Source organism: Lipotes vexillifer, unplaced genomic scaffold (assembly GCF_000442215.2).
Source record: "Lipotes vexillifer unplaced genomic scaffold, Lipotes_vexillifer_v1.1 scaffold90, whole genome shotgun sequence".
NCBI lineage: Eukaryota > Metazoa > Chordata > Mammalia > Artiodactyla > Lipotidae > Lipotes > Lipotes vexillifer.
In genome coordinates this window covers 4,989,220-5,007,296 of record NW_006782310.1, presented here as the reverse complement: position 1 = coordinate 5,007,296, position 18,077 = coordinate 4,989,220, and the positions used below count along the sequence as shown (strand labels likewise).

Below are 18,077 nucleotides of genomic sequence, written 5' to 3'. Positions count from 1 at the left end.
GGGCCCGTAAAAAAAAAAAAAAAAAAAAAAAAAAAAAAAAAAGCAAAGCAATTTGCTTAATAAAAAATATGGCTTTCCTAACTTTACACCACAGGGAGCTGGAAAAAGAGGAATGAACTAAACCCAAAGTTAGCAGAAAGAAGGAAATAACAGATCAGAGCAGAAGTAAGAAAAATAGAAAACAGAAAAACAATAGGAGAAATCAACAAAAACTGTGTTGGGTTTTTTGAAAAGATAAAATTTACAAACCTTAGCTAAATGAACAAAAAAGAGAGAACTCATAAATAAAATCAGAAATGAAAGAAGAGATATTACAACTCTGATGACACAGAAGTAAAAAGGATCATAAGAGACTACTATGAACAAGGACTTGCCTGGCAGTCCAGTGGTTAAGACTTTGGGTTTCCACTGCAGGGGGCATGGGTTCAGTCCCTGGTTGGGGAACTAAGATCCTGCAAGCCTCACAGCACAGCCCAAAAAAAAAACAAAACAAACAAACAAAAACAATTATACTCCAACGAACTGAATAATCTTTAAAATAAATAAATAAATAAATTCCTAGTAACCTACAACCTATCAAGAATAAATCATGGGGCTTCCCTGGTGGCACAGTGGTTGAGAGTCCGCCTGCCAATGCAGGGGACGCGGGTTCATGCCCCGATCCGGGAGGATCCCACGTGCCGCGGAGCGGCTGGGCCCGTGAGCCATGGCCGCTGGGCCTGCGCATCCGGAGCCTGTGCTCCTCAGCAGGAGAGGCCACAGCAGTGAGAGGCCCGCGTACCACAAATAAATAAATAAATAGATAAAATTAAAAACAAAAAAAGAATAAATCATGAAGAAATAGAAAGTCTGAACAGACCTACAACAGGTGTGGAGATTAAATCAATAATCAAAAAATCTCCCAACAAAGAAAAGCCCAGGATCAGATGGCTTCACTGGTGAAACATTTAAAGAAGAATTAAAGCCAATCCTTCTCAAACTATTCTCCAAAAATGAAGATGAGGGAATGCTTCCAAACTCATTTTATGATGCCAGTATTACTCTTACCAAGCTAGACAAAGACACCACCAGAAAAGAAAACTACAGGCCTATATCCCTGATGAACATAGGTGCAAAAATCCTCAACAAAATACCAGCAAAACAAATCTAAGAGCACATTAAAAGAATCATACACCATGACCAAGTGGGAGGAATCCCTTGGATGCAAGAATGGTTCAACATATGGAAATCAATTAATGTGATACATTAACAAAATAAAGGATAAAATCCACATTATCATGTAAATAGATGCAGATAAAATATTTGACAAAACTCAACACCCTTTCATGATAAAAACTCTCAGCAAACTAGGAATAGAAGGAAAGTAACTCAACAAAATAAAGGCTACATATGAAAAGCCCACACCTAAAATCATGCTCAAAGGGGAAAAACTGAAAGCTTTTCCTCTAAGTTCAGGAATAAGGCAAGGATGCCTATTCTTGCCACTTCTATTCAACATAGTACTGGAAGAACAGTGTGATGAAAGAAATTAAAGAAAACATTGAAAAATGGAAAGACATTCCATGTTCATGGATTGGAAGACTTATTATTGTTAAGGTGTCCAACTACCCAAAGCAATCTACAGAGTCAATGCAAACCCTATCAAATCTCAATGGCATTTTTTATAGAAATAGAAAAAAATCAATTCTACAATTCATATGGAATCATGAAACACTACAAATAGCTAAAGCAATCCTGGGAAAGAAAAACAAATCTGGAGGCATGACACTTTCTGTTTCAAAATGTATTACAAAGCTATAGTAATCAAAACAATGTGGCACTGGAATAAAGACAGACATATGGGCTGATGCAACAGAACAGAGAGCACAGAAATAAACCCACACATATGCAGTCAACTGGTCTTCAGCAAGGGTGCCAATAATACACAACAGGGAAAGGATAGTCTCTTCAACAAATGATGTTAGGAAAATTGGATATCCAAATGCAAAAGAATAAAGCTGGACCCTGATTTTACACCATACACAAAATTCAACTCAAAATGGATTAAAGACTTAAACATAACACCTGAAACTGTAAAACTCCTAAAAGAAAGCATAGGAGAAAAGCCTCATGACACTGGTCCAGCAATGATTTCATGGATATGAAATCAAAGCTGCAGGCAACAAAAATAAAAGTAAATAAGTGAAACTACATCAAACTAAAAAACTTCTGAACAGCAAAGGAAGCAATCAACAGAATGAAAGGCAATCTACTGAATAGGAGAAAATAGTTGCAAAGCACATATTTGATCATGGGTTAATCTCCAAAATATATAAGGAGTTCCCACAACTCAATAGGAAAACACACACATGCATGCATGCATGCATGCATGCATGCACACACGCGCACACACACACACACACACACACAAATAACCCAATTTTTAAAAAATGGGCTTAGTGATTGAATAGACATTTCTCCAAAGGAGACATACAAATGGCCAACAGGTATATGAAGAAATGCTCAATGTCACTAATCATCAGGAAAAAGTGAATCAAAACCACAGTGAGATATCATCTCACACCCACTATTATGAAAAAAGACAAAAGTCAGCAAGTGTTGGTGAGGATGTGGAGAAAATTGAACACTTGCATGCTTGCTGGTAGGAATGCAAAATGGTGCAGCTGCTATAGAAAACAGTATGAAAACTCCTCAAAAACTTAAGAATAGAATTACCATATGATCCAGCAATCCCACTTCTAGGTATTTATCCAAAAGAATTGAAATCAGGACCTCGAAGAGATAGTAGCACTCCCATGTTCATTGCAGCACTATATGCAATAGTCAAAAGGTGGAAACAACCTAAATGTCCATGGACAGATGAATGGATAAAAAAATGTGATACATACATGCAATAAAATCCTATTCAGCCTTAATTAAAAAAAGAAGGAATCCTGAGAAAGAAAAACATGTGACAACATGGATGAACCTTGAGGACCTTCATGCTAAATGAAATATAAGCCAGTCACAGGAAGATAAATACTGTATGATTCCACTTATACGAGGAGACCCCACTTATATGAGGTATCTAAAATAGTCAAATTCATAGAATCAGAGAGTATAATGGTGATTGCCAGGGGCAGCGGGAAGGAGGAAATAGGAATTACTAATTAAAGGGCATAAAGTTTCAGTTAAACAGGATGAATACGCTCTAGAAACCTGCTGTACAACATTGTACCTATAGTCAACAATGATGTATGTACACTTAAAAACTTAAGAAGGTAGATCCCATGTTAACTGTTCTTACCACAATAAAATAAAATCTTTCTTAAAAATTCTATTTGTAAGTTTCATATAATACCACCTGCTACCAACATAGCAAATCTATTAGTCTAAGTGCAAGTCCCTGCTTTCATGAGCCTGCCTTTGGCATAGTTTCAGGGACGCATATGACACCTTAGCAGGCTGGGCACCTTCTCCTGATCAATGTTGTGCTCTTTGGGCAAGAGAAAGAGAACTTAAGAGGAAGAAAACATTCCCAATAGAGCCAAAGCCCCACGTGCCCTCCCTGTTTCTAGTTCTCCACCCCAAAAATGTATAACTTATCATTCCATCCATTTCTTTATTCTTTTACTACATACTACTTACGTATATATCCCTAAAGCAATGCATGGTAGTGTCTTGCTTGATTTTTTTTTTGCAATCTTACTGCACATGTTCTGAAACTTGCTTCTTTCTCTCAACATTGTGTTCTTATCCCTTCCTTTTCACTATCACTTTTTTTTCCATTCTCCTGTTAACAGACACTTAGGTCCTTTCCAACTCTGGCTATTAGACATACTGTTATAAACACTCTATTCTGTTTTCACATACATAAGAATATGGAATGTGTATGGAGGGCCAAGTTCTAAATGAGTTTTTTGCCTGTGTGACCTGGCATGCAGGCTCATCTATCTCAGCCTAGAAGTCAAACCATAACATCAGAGGCGAATATCCGGGAATATGTGACTGTATTTTTGACCCCTCTAAAATTTTCTCACCAAAGAACATCTGGACATTTTAAGTAAATCCCAAACGACAAATGTGTACATTGGAGTTTAGCATGTTTTTGAAGCACTCCATATCATACCTGATGATTTATTGGTCTGTCTTTCCCTTCTTGGTGTTGTCTCTATGGTGAGATCTTTGAATGCACATTCTGCTTCTTTCATTTCTGTAGCCCTAGAACCTGTTCAGCACATTTTGAATGAAAAGCAAATGAACGGACATCTTTCAGTAAGAGGACGGAATCACTGGCTCCCTTTTCTGTCCCATAAGGCTGAGGAGGGGATGAGGATGCATCTCAGTGGGAAGAATTCAGCACCACCTCCCTGCTCAAAGGAGTCACTCTAAAGCATGTAGAAGAGAACCTCTCCCCCGGCTACAAGAACCATGAAGGGAACACATGATGTTGCCTATACTCAGGACATATAAAAAACACAGTTTGACTTTCTGCGACTTTCTGAGATTTGGTGTTAGAATTAAGTTCAAGGGACGTGACATTGCCCTTGATTTTCATATTCTTCTAGAAGCACATAGGGCTGAAGTTCAGGAGGTGGGAACCAAGGAAGGGACACAGAATCATAAATGCCCAAGAAATCTGAATATGAAACCACTCCACAGAGTCTACAAAATATACTTTTAGCTAAAATCGCATATGGGAAATCTTGAAATTAGGCCAAAAAGACAATTTACATTTGAAATCAATCAATCAATTTTAAAAACAGGACCAGCTTTAATAAAGCCAGTCAGTCAACAGATTTTATTGAGCACCTATTATCTGCCAGCACTAGAAATACACTGGTGAGCCAGACAGGCACAGGCCCTGTTCTCATGGAGCTCACAGTCTGATGGAGACAGATAGATGTGAAATCAACAATTATAAGTAATTAATAAAACACTTGCTCATTAAAATGTCTGAAATCATTCCCAAAATTATTGACTGAATAAAGGTGACAATGGGTATGGATAAGAACAAAATGAATCATCCTTTGTATCTGAAAATATGTTGATGACATAGATGATCAAATTCTTGAAGAACATGCTTTCTTACTTGGCTCCAGTTATATTTGATGGAATGCAAATTCGTGGAAAATGCTTTGGCATGCTGTCTGGGAAGAGTTTCCTCATGTAGGGAACTGGCCTGAATGAGGACCATCAGCTGAGTACGTTTTTCTCCCATTGGTTAGCTGATGAGGACAGGCCCAGATACATAATACAATATTGCTGGGTCTTCAAAGAGGCTGAATTTATAATAAATAGTTTGAAATAATAAATCATCTAACCTCATTTTCCTCCCCTTTCACTCACCTCAGAAACTACTGAATCAGAGGCCACTTTTTACACTTAATCCTGCCACCAAATAAAAGTGCAAGCACAAAATTCCATCTCGACAACCTCAACAGAAGTATTTCTTGTCTTTAAAATCCCACATTATGCTGGGGAAAACACAAAGTCCTACAATTAAGGTAAGGAAACAGATTGGCTCCTATTTCCAAGGACTCTGACTAGGTCAGGCAGGGAAGCCTGAGCCTGCTGTGTTAAACAGTTGAGCAGTAGGTAAGACTGGCTTTAGGAAGCTGCTGTGGGCAGTGGTGGGCAGGGATTTAGGGAAAAGAAGTGATTGGACAAATGAACAATCCAGGTGGAAAGTACTAAAGGTCTAGCCAATGACCTGGGGTTCACACGTGGACTCCATGCTTCAGAAGGACTTGGCAGGATGGATGCAGAGGGTACATACTGTGGGTTGCTGCAGACGACAGGGCAAGACCCATGGCTGGAAATCACAGGAGGCAGATATAAGCTCAGTACAGGAAGGAACCTTTGAGGAACTCAATGGAATGGATAACTTCTTTAGAGAGTGAGCTTTCCATCCCTGGACATATTTAACTGGAACCTGCCGGAGGACTTATCGGAGAGGGTATAGATGGAATCCCTCAACCTCCAAAGTTCCTCTCTTTTTTTTTTATTTTTATAATAACTATAGAGTATAACCTTTATTTTTTTTTAATTTTATTTTTTTATACAGCAGGTTCTTATTAGTTATCTCTTTTATACATATTAGTGTATATAGGTCAATCCTAATCTCCTAATTCATCCCACCACCACCACCCCCACTTTCCCCCCTTGGTGTCCATATGTTTGTTCTCTGCATCTGTGTCTCTATTTCTGCCCTGCAAACCAGTTCATCTGTACCATTCTTTGAGATTCCACATATATACATTAATACACTATATTTGTTTTTCTCTTTCTGACTTACTTCACTCTGTATGACAGTCTGTAGGTGCATCCACATCTCTACAAATGACCCAGTTTTGTTCCTTTTTATGGCTGAGTAATATTCCATTGTATATATGTACCATACCTTCTTGATCGATTTGTCTGTTGATGGGCATTTAGGTTGCTTCCATGACCTGGCTATTGTAAATAGGGCTACAATAAACATTTTGGGGCATGTGTCTTTTTGAATTATGGTTTTCTCTGGGTATATGCCCAGTAGTGGGGTTGCTGGGTCATATGGCAATTCTATTTTTAGTTTTTTAAGGAAACTCCATACTGTTCTCCATAGTAGCTGTATCAATTTACATTCCCACCAAAAGGGCAGGAGGGTTCCCTTTTCTCCACATCCTCTCCAGCATTTGTTGTTTGTAGATTTTCTGATGATGCCCATTCTAACCAGTGTGAGGTGATACCTGATTGTAGTGTGTTTTTTTTGTTTTTGTTTTTTTTGGCTGCACCTGGCCTTCATTGTTGGGTCTTCATTGCTGCACTCGGTCTTTCTCTAGTTGCTGCGAGTGGGGGCTACTCTTCGTTGCAGTGCACGGGTTTCTCACTGCAGTGGCTTCTCTTGTTTCAGCACTCGGGCTCTAGGTGTGTGGGCTTCAGTACTTTGACACATGGGCTCATGTGTTTGTGTTTCTTACGTTTTTTTCCCTGTAATTGATATGTAGTCTCATAGCATTGTGGTTGGAAAAGATGCTTGATATGATTTCAAATTTCTTCAATTTACTGAGGCTTGATTTGTGACCCAAGATGTGATCTATCCTGGAGAACGTTCCATGCACACTTGAAAAGAAAGTATAATCTGCTGTTTTCGGATGGAATGTCCTATAAATATCAGTTAAATCTGTCTGGTCTACTGTGTCCTTTAAAGCTTGTGTTTCCTTATTAATTTTCTGTTTGGATGATCTGTCCATTGGTGTAAGTGAGGTGTTAAAGCCCCTCACTATTATTGTGTTATTGACGATTTCCTCTTTTATAGCTGTTAGCATTTGCCTTATGTATTGAGGTGCTCCTATGTTGGGTACATATATATTTATAATTGTTATATCTTCTTCCTGGATTGATCCTTTGATCATTACATAGTGCCCTTCCTTGTCTCTTGTAACATTCTTTATTTTAAAGTCTATTTTATCTGATATGAGTATTGCTACTCCAGTTTTCTTTTGATTTCCATTTGCATGGAATATCTTTTTCCATCCCCTCACTTTCAGTCTGTATGTGTCCCTAGGTCTGAAGTGGGTCTCTTGTAGACAGCATATATATGGGTCTTGTTTTTGCATCCAATCAGCAAGCCTGTGTCTTTTGGTTGAGGCATTTAATCCATTCACGTTTAAGGTAATTATCGATATGTATGTTCCTATTTCCATTTTAATTGTTTTGGGTTTGTTTTTGTAGGTCCTTTTCTTCTCTTGTGTTTCCCACTTAGAGAATTTCCTTTAGCATTTGTTGTAGAGCTGCTTTGGTGGTGCTGAATTCTCTTAGCTTTTGCTTGTCTGTAAAGCTTTTGATTTCTCCATCGAATCTGAATGAGATCCTTGCCGGGTAGAGTAATCTTCATTGTAAGTTCTTCCCTTTCATCACTTTAAATATATCATGCCACTCCCTTCTGGCTTGTAGAGTTTCTGCTGAGAAATCAGCTGTTAACCTTATGGGAGTTCCCCTGTATGTTATTTGTCATTTTTCCCTTGCTGCTTTCAATAATTTTTCTGTCTTTAATTTTTGCCAATTTGATTATTATGTGTCTCGGTGTGTTTCTCTTTGGGTTTATCCTGTATGGGACTCTACTCTTCCTGGACTTGGGTGGCTATTTCCTTTCCCATGTTAGGGAAGTTTTTGACGATAATATCTTCAAATATTTTTTCGGGTCATTTCTCTCTCTCCACTCCTTCTGGGACCCCTATAATGCGAATGTTATTGCATTTAATGTTGTCCCAGAGGTCTCTTAGGCTGTCTTCATTTCTTTTCATTCTTTTTTCTTTATTCTGTTCAGCAGCAGTGAATTCCACCATTCTGTCTTCCAGGTCTCTTATCCATTCTTCTGCCTCAGTTATTCTGCTATTGATTTCTTCTAGTGTGTTTTTCATTTCAGTTATTGTATTGTTCATCTCTGTTTGTTTGTTCTTCTAGACCTTTGTTCAACATTTCTTGCATCTTCTCGACCTTTGCTTCTATTCTTTTTCCGAGGTCCTGTACCATCTTTACTATCATGATTCTGAATTCTTTTTCTGGAAGGTTGCCTATCCCCACTTCATTTAGTTGTTTTTCTGGGGTTTTATCTTGTTCCTTCATCTGATACATAGTCCTCTGCCTTTTCATTTTGTCTCTCTGTGAATGTGGTTTTCATTCCACAGGCTGCAGGATTGTAGTTCTTCTTGCTTCTGCTGTCTGCCCTCTGGTGGATGGGGCTATCTAAGAGGCTTGTGCAAGTTTCCTGATGGGAGGGACTGGTGGTGGGTAAAGCTGAGTGTTGCTTGGGTGGGCAGAGCTCAGTAAAACTTCAATCTGCTTGTCTGCTGATGGGTGGGGCTGGGTTCCCTCCCTGTTGGTTGTTTGGCCTGAGGCAACCTAGCACTGGAGCCTACCCAGGCTCTTTGGTGGGGCTAGTGGCAGACTCTGGGAGGGCTCATGCCAAGGAGTACTTCCCAGAACTTCTGCTGCCAGTGTCCTTGTCATCACAGTGAGCCACAGCCACCCCCTCGCCTCTGCAGGAAACCCTCCAACCCTAGCAGGTAGGTCTGGTTCAGTATCCTATGGGGTCACTTCTCCTTCCCCCTGGGGCCTGATGTGCATACTACATTGCGTGTGCCCTCCAAGAGTGGTGTCTGTTTCCCCCAGTCCTGTCGAAGTCCAATCAAATCCCGCTAGCCTTCAAAGTCTGATTCTCTGGGAATTCCTCTTCCTGTTGCCAGACCCCCAGGTTAGGAAGCCTGACGTGGGGCTCAGAACCTTCACTCCAGTGGGTGGACTTCTGTGGTATACGTGTTCTCCGGTTTGTGAGACACCCACCCAATGGTTATGGGATTTGATTTTATTGTGATTGCACCCCTCCTACCATCTCATTGAGGCTTCCCCTTTGTCTTTGGATGTGGGGTATCTTTTTTGGTGAGTTCCAGTGTCCTCCTGTCGATGATTGTTCAGCAGTTAGTTGTGATTCCGGTGCTCTCGCAAGAGGGAGCGAGCGCACGTCCTTCTACTCCGCCATCTTGAAAAAACTTCCGAGTCCAAAGTTCCTCTCTTGACTAGGATTTGGAGGCTCTGGGTGGATGGACCAACACTGTCTGATGGGCTTGTGGGAGGGAACACAATTGCTCATATAACACCAAGTCACTGAGTGTGACATCAAGCTTGCTAGCAATACTCAGTGCAGCAACTCAAAGGGGGAGAGGAATGATGGGCAGGAGTAGGAATTAGCAGGAAGGGGGTTGCTGGCCCGTGCCTTGATCAACACATCCTGGTCAAACCTCTCCTAAGGAATGTGGACACAAGTCACACTAGGCCCTGAGCATAAACCCAGCTCCTCTGTGTACATGAGGGAAGCGAGGCACGTTCTCATTCCCTCAAGATCACTGGGCACAGACTACCTTCCTCAGTGCAAGAAGACAGCCAAAAGTGTCTTTCTAAAGGCAAAGTAGGAGCATGGTAAAATGGCAAAATAGAGGAGGTTAAATATTCCCAGCGAGAGTCACTAAAAATCTCATCTAATTAGAAATGATCATATTTCTAACACACGTGGGAGCCTTGCTGGGTGTGGATGCAGCACTTGTGCTAAATTTGCCTCTTGGAAAGCACAGAAGCCTCAGAACTGCCCTCCTGAGTGGGGTTGTGCACACAAGGAGAGTGTGGAGTTAGAGGAAGGAAGCTAGTGAAGGCACTCTCTACCTTCAAGAGGAAAAGAACTCTCTGTGTTCAAAAGACCAAGTTGTTGATCTTAATGAGGGCACAGACAGTTGAACACACAGAACCCAAAGTTAGTAGAAGGAAAGAAATCATAAAGATCAGAGCAGAAATCAATGAAATAGAGACTAAAAAACAATAGAAAATATCAATGAAACTAAACTGGATCTTTGAAAAAATGAACAAAATTGATAAACCTTTAGCCAGACTCATCAAGGAAAAATACTGAGAGGGCCCAAAGAAATAAAATTGGAAAAGAAAAAGGAGAAGTTACAACCAACACCAATGAAATACAAATCATCAGAGATTACTACAACTCTACACCAATAAAATGAACAACCTAGAAGAAATGGGCGAATTCCTATGGGTCTTTGTTGCTGCGCACGGGCTTTCTCTAGTTGAGGCGAGTGGGGCTATTCTTCGTTGTAGTGTGAGGGCTTCTCATCACGGTGGCTTCTCTTGTTGCGGAGCACGGGCTCTAGGCATGCAGGCTTCAGTAGTTGTGGTTCATGGGCTCTAGAGCACAGGCTCAGTAGTTGTGGCGCACGGGCTTAGTTGCTCAGCGGCATGTGGGATCTTCCTGGACCAGGGCTTGAACCCATGTCCCCTGCATTGGTGGGTGGATTCTTAACCACTGTGCCACCAGGGAAGTCCCTATATGGGCAATTTATATATGTATGTATGTATGTATATGTGCGTATATATGTATGTGTGTGTGTGTGTGTGTGTATACATATATATATATTTTGGCCACACTACGTGGCATGCAGGATACAGGATATTAGCTCCTTGACCAGGGATCAAACCCATGCCCCCTGCAGTGGAAGCACAGAGTCTTAACCATTGGACCACAGGGAAGTCCCTGGGCAATTAATCTATGACAGAGGAGGCAAGATATACAATGAGGAGAAGACAACCTCATCAATAAATGATGTTGGGAAAACTGGATAGTTACATGCAAAAGAATCAAAATGGACTACTCTTTCACATCATGTACAAAGATAAATTCAAAATGGATTAAAGACTTAAATGTAAGACTGAAACCATAAAACTTCTAGAAGAAAACATAGGCAGTAGTCTCTTTGACATCACTCTTAGCAATATTTTTTGGATATGTCTCCTCAGGGCAAGGGAAGCAAAAGCAAAAATAAACAAATGGGACTATGTCAAACTAAAAAGCTTTTGCACAACGAAGGAAACTATCAACAACAAATAGGACACCTACAGAATGGGAGAGGATATTTGCAAATGATGTATCCAATAAGGGGTTAATATCCAAAGTATACAAAGAATTCATACAATGCAACATAAACAAACAAACAAAAGCCCTTGATTAAAAAATGGGCAGAGCACCTGAATAGACACTTTTCCAAAGAAGACATAGATGGCCAACAGGCACATGAAAAGATGCTCCGACCCTATCAGTGGAATTGGTGCCCTTATAAAGGAGACCCCAGAGAGCTCCCTCACCCCTTCTACTAGGTGAGGACACAGCAAGAAGGAGCTGGCTGTGAAAAAGGAAGAGGGGCCTGACCAGACACTGAATCTGCAAGCACCTTGACCTTGGACTGCCAGTCTCCAGAACTGTGAAAAATAAATATCTGTTGTTTATAAGCCAAAAAAAGAAAAAAGAGAAAGAAAAGGAAAAGAAAGAAAGAAAAGATGCTCAACATCACTAATCATCAGGGAAATGCAAATCAAAACCACAATGAGATATCACATCATACCTGTAAGAATGGCTATCATCAAAAAGGCAAACAAATTACAAGTGCTGATGAAGATGTGGAGAAAAGGCAACCCTTGTGCACTATTGATGGGAATGTAAATTGGTGCAACCACAATGGAAAGCAATATAGAGGTTCCTCAAAAAATTATAAATAGAACTACCATATGATCCAGCAATTCTACTCCTGAGTTGTTATCTAAAGAAAATGAAAACACTAATTCAAAAAGATATTTGCATCCCAATGTTCATTGCAGCATATTTACAATAGCCAAGGTATGGAGGCAACCTAAGTTGAATGGATAAAGAGATACGGTACACATATACAATGGAATATTACTCAGACATAAAAAAGAATGAAATCTTGCCATTTTTGACAACATGGATGGACTTAGGATATTATGGTAATTGTGAAGTAAATCGGACAGAGAAAGACAAAATAAGTATGATTTTACTTATATGTGGAATCTGAAAAACAAAACAAATGAGCAAACATAACTAAATAGAAACAGAGTCATAGATACAGAGAACAAACAGGTAGTTGCCAGAAGCGGGGGGCGGGGGTGGGAGGAGGAGAGAAACAGGTGAGGGAAATTAAGAGGTACAAACTTTCAGTTGCAAAATAAATGAGTCAAGGTTATGAAATGTACAGTGTGGGGAATATAGTCAATAATTATGTAATATCTTTGTATGATGACATATCATATCTAGACTTATCCTGATGATCATTTTGAAAGGTGTAGAAATATTGAATCACTATGTTGTGTACCAGGGACTAACATAATGTTGTAGGTCAATTATACTTCAGAACAAACAAACTCATAGAAAAAAAGATCAGATTTGTGGTTACCAGAGGGGGGAGGTGGGTGAGGGATTGGATGAAGGAAGTCCAAAGGTACAAACTTCCAGTTATTAGATAAATAAGTAGCAGGGATGTAATGTACAACATGATAAATACAATGAACACTGCTGTATGCTATGTATGAAATTTAGGAGAGTAAATCCTACGAGTTCCCTTCACAAGGCAAAATTACACATTGTTTTCTATTTCTTTAACTTTATATCTATCTGAGATGATTCACTAAACTTACTAGGGTAATTATTTCATGATGTCTATAAGTCAAGTCATTATGCTATACACCTTAAACTTACACAGTGCTGTATGTCAATTATATCTCAACAAAACTGGAAGAAAAAAAAGAATGGAGATAGGTGTAAAAGAGAAATTTTAATATATGCTGAAAAAAACTTTAGGAGATAACTTCCTGCTGTTTCTCAGAAGCAGGTAAATCATAGTGTTCTATGTTTTCTTTCAACACAGGGAGCACCTGAGATCCTACAGACAGGTAACATGGAGTAGATAAATCCAAAGAGGTATGCATCAGGTACAGCCCAAAGTTCACCTGTGAACAAAACAGTAACAACAGAAGTTAGATTATTTTAGCAGTTAAAATACTTTTGTAAATAATAATGTTCCACTAAAATTAAGTCAGATCTTTAAAACCATGTGCTGGGACTTGATATGTCCTATCTGTCATTTAGTAGAAGGTAGTGAGAAACAAGGAGAATCCTAATATCTTAGACCACACAGATTCTCGTTTTAAAGTATTCTTTCCCAATACTCAACCTATACCTCTTTATTGCTGGACCTATTATTTTCTCCTTCCCGTGTACCCTGAGTTTCCCACAGGAGGGTTTCTTCCTCCTCTGGGCCTCTGACCACGGTCAGGCCGATTTCTGCTCTGTTCCCTGATGTAAAAACCATTTTGTGAAAATAAGGGCAAAACTCAGCATTTTCTATAAGAATGCGTGACGTAAGTTAAGTTCTCCAAATTCTCCAGAATAAGGATGGGAGGTCGAAAATGAAGAGTTGTGTAAGTCTACTCAAGGTTTGCCATCATCAGAGAGAGAAAAACAAATATCATATATTAACACATATATGTGGAATCTAGAAAAATGGTATTAGACTAGGGGGCCCCAACCCCTGGGCCGCGGACCAGTAGCAGTCCACTGTCTGTTAGGAACAGGGCCACACAGCAGGAGGTGAGCAGCGGGTGAGCGAGCAAAGCTTCATCTGCCACTCCCCATCGCTCCCGCTCACATTACTTCCTGAACCATCCCGGCGTCTCCCATCCCCGTCCATGGAAAAACTGCCTTCCACGAAACCGGTCCCTGGTGCCAAAAAGGTTGGGGACTGCTGGTATAAATTATCTTATTTGCAAAGCAGAGAGAGAGAGACATAGACGTAGAAAACAAATGTATGGATACCAAGGGGGAAACGGGGTGAGGTGGGAGGAATTGGGAGATTGGGATTGATACATATATACTATTGATACTATGTATAAAATAGAGAGCTAGGGCTTCCCTGGTGGCGCAGTGGTTGAGAGTCCGCCTGCTGATACAGGGGACACGGGTTCGTGCCCCGGTCAGGGAAGATCCCACATGCAGCAGAGCGGCTGGGCCCGTGAGCCATGGCCGCTGAGCCTGCGCGTCCGGAGCCTGTGCTCCGCAACGGGAGAGGCCACAACAGTGAGAGGCCCGCGTACCGAAAAAAAAAAAAAAAAAAAAAAAAAAGAGAGCTAATGAGGACATACGGTATAGCACAGGGAACTCTACTTAATGCACCGTGGTGACCTAAATGCGAAGGAAATCCAAAAAAGAGGGGATATATGTATATATAGCTGATTCATTTTGCTGTACAGTAGAAACTAACACAATATTGTAAAGCAACTGTACTCCAGTAAAAATTAATTTTAAAAAAAACCTTACAAATAGTGAGAGCTGGAGAGGGCATGGAGAAAGGGAACCCTCCTATGCTGTTGGTGAGAATGGAAATTGATAATAGCCACTGTGGAGAACAGGATAGAGGTTCCTAAAAACTAAAATTAGAGCTACCAGTATGATCCAGCGGTCCCACTCCTGGGCATATATCCAAAGAAAGCCATGATTCGAAAGGACATATGCACCCCAAGGTTCATTGCAGCCTATCTGCAATAGCCAAGGCATGGAAGCAACCAAAATGTCCATCAACACATGAATGGATAAAGGAGATGTGGTCCATATAGACAATGGATAAAGGAGATGTGGTCCATATAGACAATGGAGACTCAGCCATAAAAAGGAATGCGATAACGCCATCTGCAGCAACAATGGCGGACCTAGAGATCATCATACTAACTGAACTAAGTCAGACAGAGAAAGACAAATATCATAGGATATCACTTATAGATGGAATCTAAAAATTGATATAAATGAACTACTTGACAAAACAGAAACAGACTCACAGACTTAGAAAAGAAACTTATGGTTGGGAGGGGACCAGGGGGGGAGGGGTAAATTAGGAGGTTGGGATTAACATATTATACACACTAATATATATATAAAACAGATCATCAACAAGGACCTGCTCTACAGCACAGGGAACTCTACTTGGCACTCTGTAATAACCTAAATGGGGAAAGAATCAGAAAAAGAATAGGTATATGGATATGTATAACTGAATCAAGTTGCTGTCCACCTCAAACAGACACAACATTGTAAGTCAACTCTACACCAATATAAAATAAAAGTTAAATTAAAAAAAAAAAGTTTGCCACCAATGCAAGTGAGCCAGTAACAACACTTTGGAGTATGTGATGTGCTCCCAGACCTGTGATAACATCAGTTGGCCACCACCACGTTCCAGGCCCCAAGCTAGGGACTGGGGATAAAGTAATTCCTTAATATTTGTGTACATATAGGTGAAGAGTACACAGGAACTCTCTGTACTATCTTTGCAATTTTTCTGTAAATCTAAAATTATTCCAAATTTGAAAAATAAAAAGATTTGTGCACAAGAATTATTGTGATGCTGAGAAATACCATTTCCATGTACCATAGTATTGGGCCCACACATCCTCTCTCCTGGCAACCTGCATGGGGCAGGCTCCAGGTCCCCACGCCCCCAGTTGGCACGACCTGCCACAGCTGAGCAAACAGACTTGTTGGTATAATACTCAAGCGCAACAGCTCTGCAGACCATACCTATCCATATCCGTAAGGAGAGTTTTGTCAATCAAATACTGTGAAACAAAACTCTGGTTTTGGAGAAACACAGGAAACGATGCAGAACATTTTACCATGAGTTAACTTGCCAGTTTATTACTGGGAAGAGATGAAATGCTTGCATTATTTCTGTTAATTTTCAAGAATTGTTCTGTGCAGCCTGATTGCTTATTTGGCTTCCTGGAATTCTTTGCAAACCAAAAGTCCTGACAGAAAGTGCAAGCCTGGAAATAAATGGATGTTCCTAATGAATCAATCTCTTAGAAGTTCAGCTTTTATAATCTGGGATCCACAACAACACTTAGTTATTTTAGCCCTCAAGAAGATGACTTACAAACTTAGTATAGTGAAATTTATTTTCTATGCAGCTACCCTATTCACCATAAGGCATTTTTATTCTTCATGAGATTTCTGTGGCGAAGAAAATAATGATTGAGACAATAGAATTACTTTACTTATTTACTATTTCTCTCTTTTTTCCCCTTGCCCGCACCGTACAGCATGTGGTATCTTAGTTTGCACACCAGGGGTGGAACACGTGCCCCCTGCAGTGCAAGCACAGAGTCTTAAGCACTGGACTACCAGGAAAGTCCCCCCCTCTTTTTTTTTTAACTATTTCTTATCTATACTCCATATCTCTTCAAGTAGATTTGAAAGCATCAGAAACACATGTCATGAAAATAGTGAGGAAATGAATGGAAAGGAAAAATAAGACAGTGTCGCGGATAAGGTCTGCACCTTGATGGTAGCCCATCAGCCGTACAATGCTCTCCCACTTCTAAAAATTACTCAGCACTATTAAGGATTAGTTCTGGTGTAGACAATGCATCAGGAACTTAAAATGGGGTGTCATTTTTAGCAATCATGCTTACCTTTCTCTCTCGCCTCTCAGAAAGCTTTTGGAAAACATTTCGGTTTCTCTGCCCAGTTTGCTGATCGATGCAAATCATCTGGCATCTGTGACAAGGTCCCAAAACCTGGGAGGTGAGAAGGGAAAAGACAGCGTTGCCATGAAAGTGACCAGACTGTCACACTCTGCAGGGAGGAATCTGGGTCCAGGAAGAATCGTTGTAAACAGCCAATTTCAGACTCACAGAGAAATACTCAAACTGTATGGAGCCAGGAAGTGCCACCTCTTCCCAGTGCCCGCTAGGGAATCACCCACATTAGTTGACCAGCTTAAAGGCTACTGCATCAGGGCTTTGAAGAAAACGAAGAGTGGTTGTGACTCACAGGTGGTTATCAGGGAATGTTGGGCTTCCTCCAGGGAAGAAAAGAACTGATTGGAGGGCATACTGGGAGAAGATGAACAGCCACACACCCTGCGCTGCTTTCGTGGCCACAGATCGCTCGAGACTGCGAGACTGCAGCAAGTAGCTCACGCAATCACACGCGCCCCTGTGAAACACACTCGCTGAGAGCTGAGAGCTGCTGGCTTGCTTTCTCTTTTTTAATTACTCCACAATACATAACGGACATTGTTCGGGGTCCGTTCACAGACAGCTACCTCATCCCCGGATTTTGCAGTTTTCACCATGGCCTGGCATTCCCATGGGTTGATGCGCTTAGGTCTTCTCCTTTGAAGCCATGTGCATAATTTCTAATGCTTTGCTATGATCAATAATTTTGCAATAAAGGCACTAATTCACATAACTCTCTTTCCTGTTTGAATTTTTCTTTAGGCTAAATCTCCCAAAAGGAGATTATAAAGTCAACAGGTATAAACCTTTTATGACTTGATGGTATCCAGTGAAAAATTGCTTTTTCCAAAAGAGATGTGTTAGATCTTTCCACATTGCAACTGCTTCAGCCTGAGTGTTATCACCAACAAACATCTCTTAAGCATTTACTTAAAAAAAGTTTTTAATTGAAGTATAGTTGATTTACAATGTCTCAGGTACACAGCAAAGTGATCTGAAAAAAGAATACAACTTATATAAATATATAGAATATTTATATTTATATAATATATTTATATATAGTAAATATATAGATTTATATTCTATAAATATATATTCTATATATATATATTCTATATATATATATATTCTGCTGTCCCCTGCATCAGCAGGCGGACTCTCAACCACTGCGCCACCAGGGAAGCCCTTTTTTTTTT

The 18,077-nt window shown here is 40.2% G+C and overlaps 1 protein-coding gene across 1 annotated transcript in view; it reads right to left on the bottom strand.

The window, feature by feature from the left end:
* Positions 1-13,131: 13,131 nt before the first annotated feature.
* Positions 13,132-18,077, bottom strand: part of MOCOS (molybdenum cofactor sulfurase) — a 58,057-nt gene continuing 53,111 nt past the window's right edge. The window contains exons 14-15 of the mRNA XM_007455215.1: positions 16,834-16,938; positions 13,132-13,320 (exon numbers count right to left, since the gene is read on the bottom strand). Of these exons, the coding sequence (XP_007455277.1) occupies positions 13,168-13,320; positions 16,834-16,938 (258 nt within the window). The 3' untranslated portion in view covers positions 13,132-13,167. The remainder of the gene's footprint in view (positions 13,321-16,833; positions 16,939-18,077) is intronic.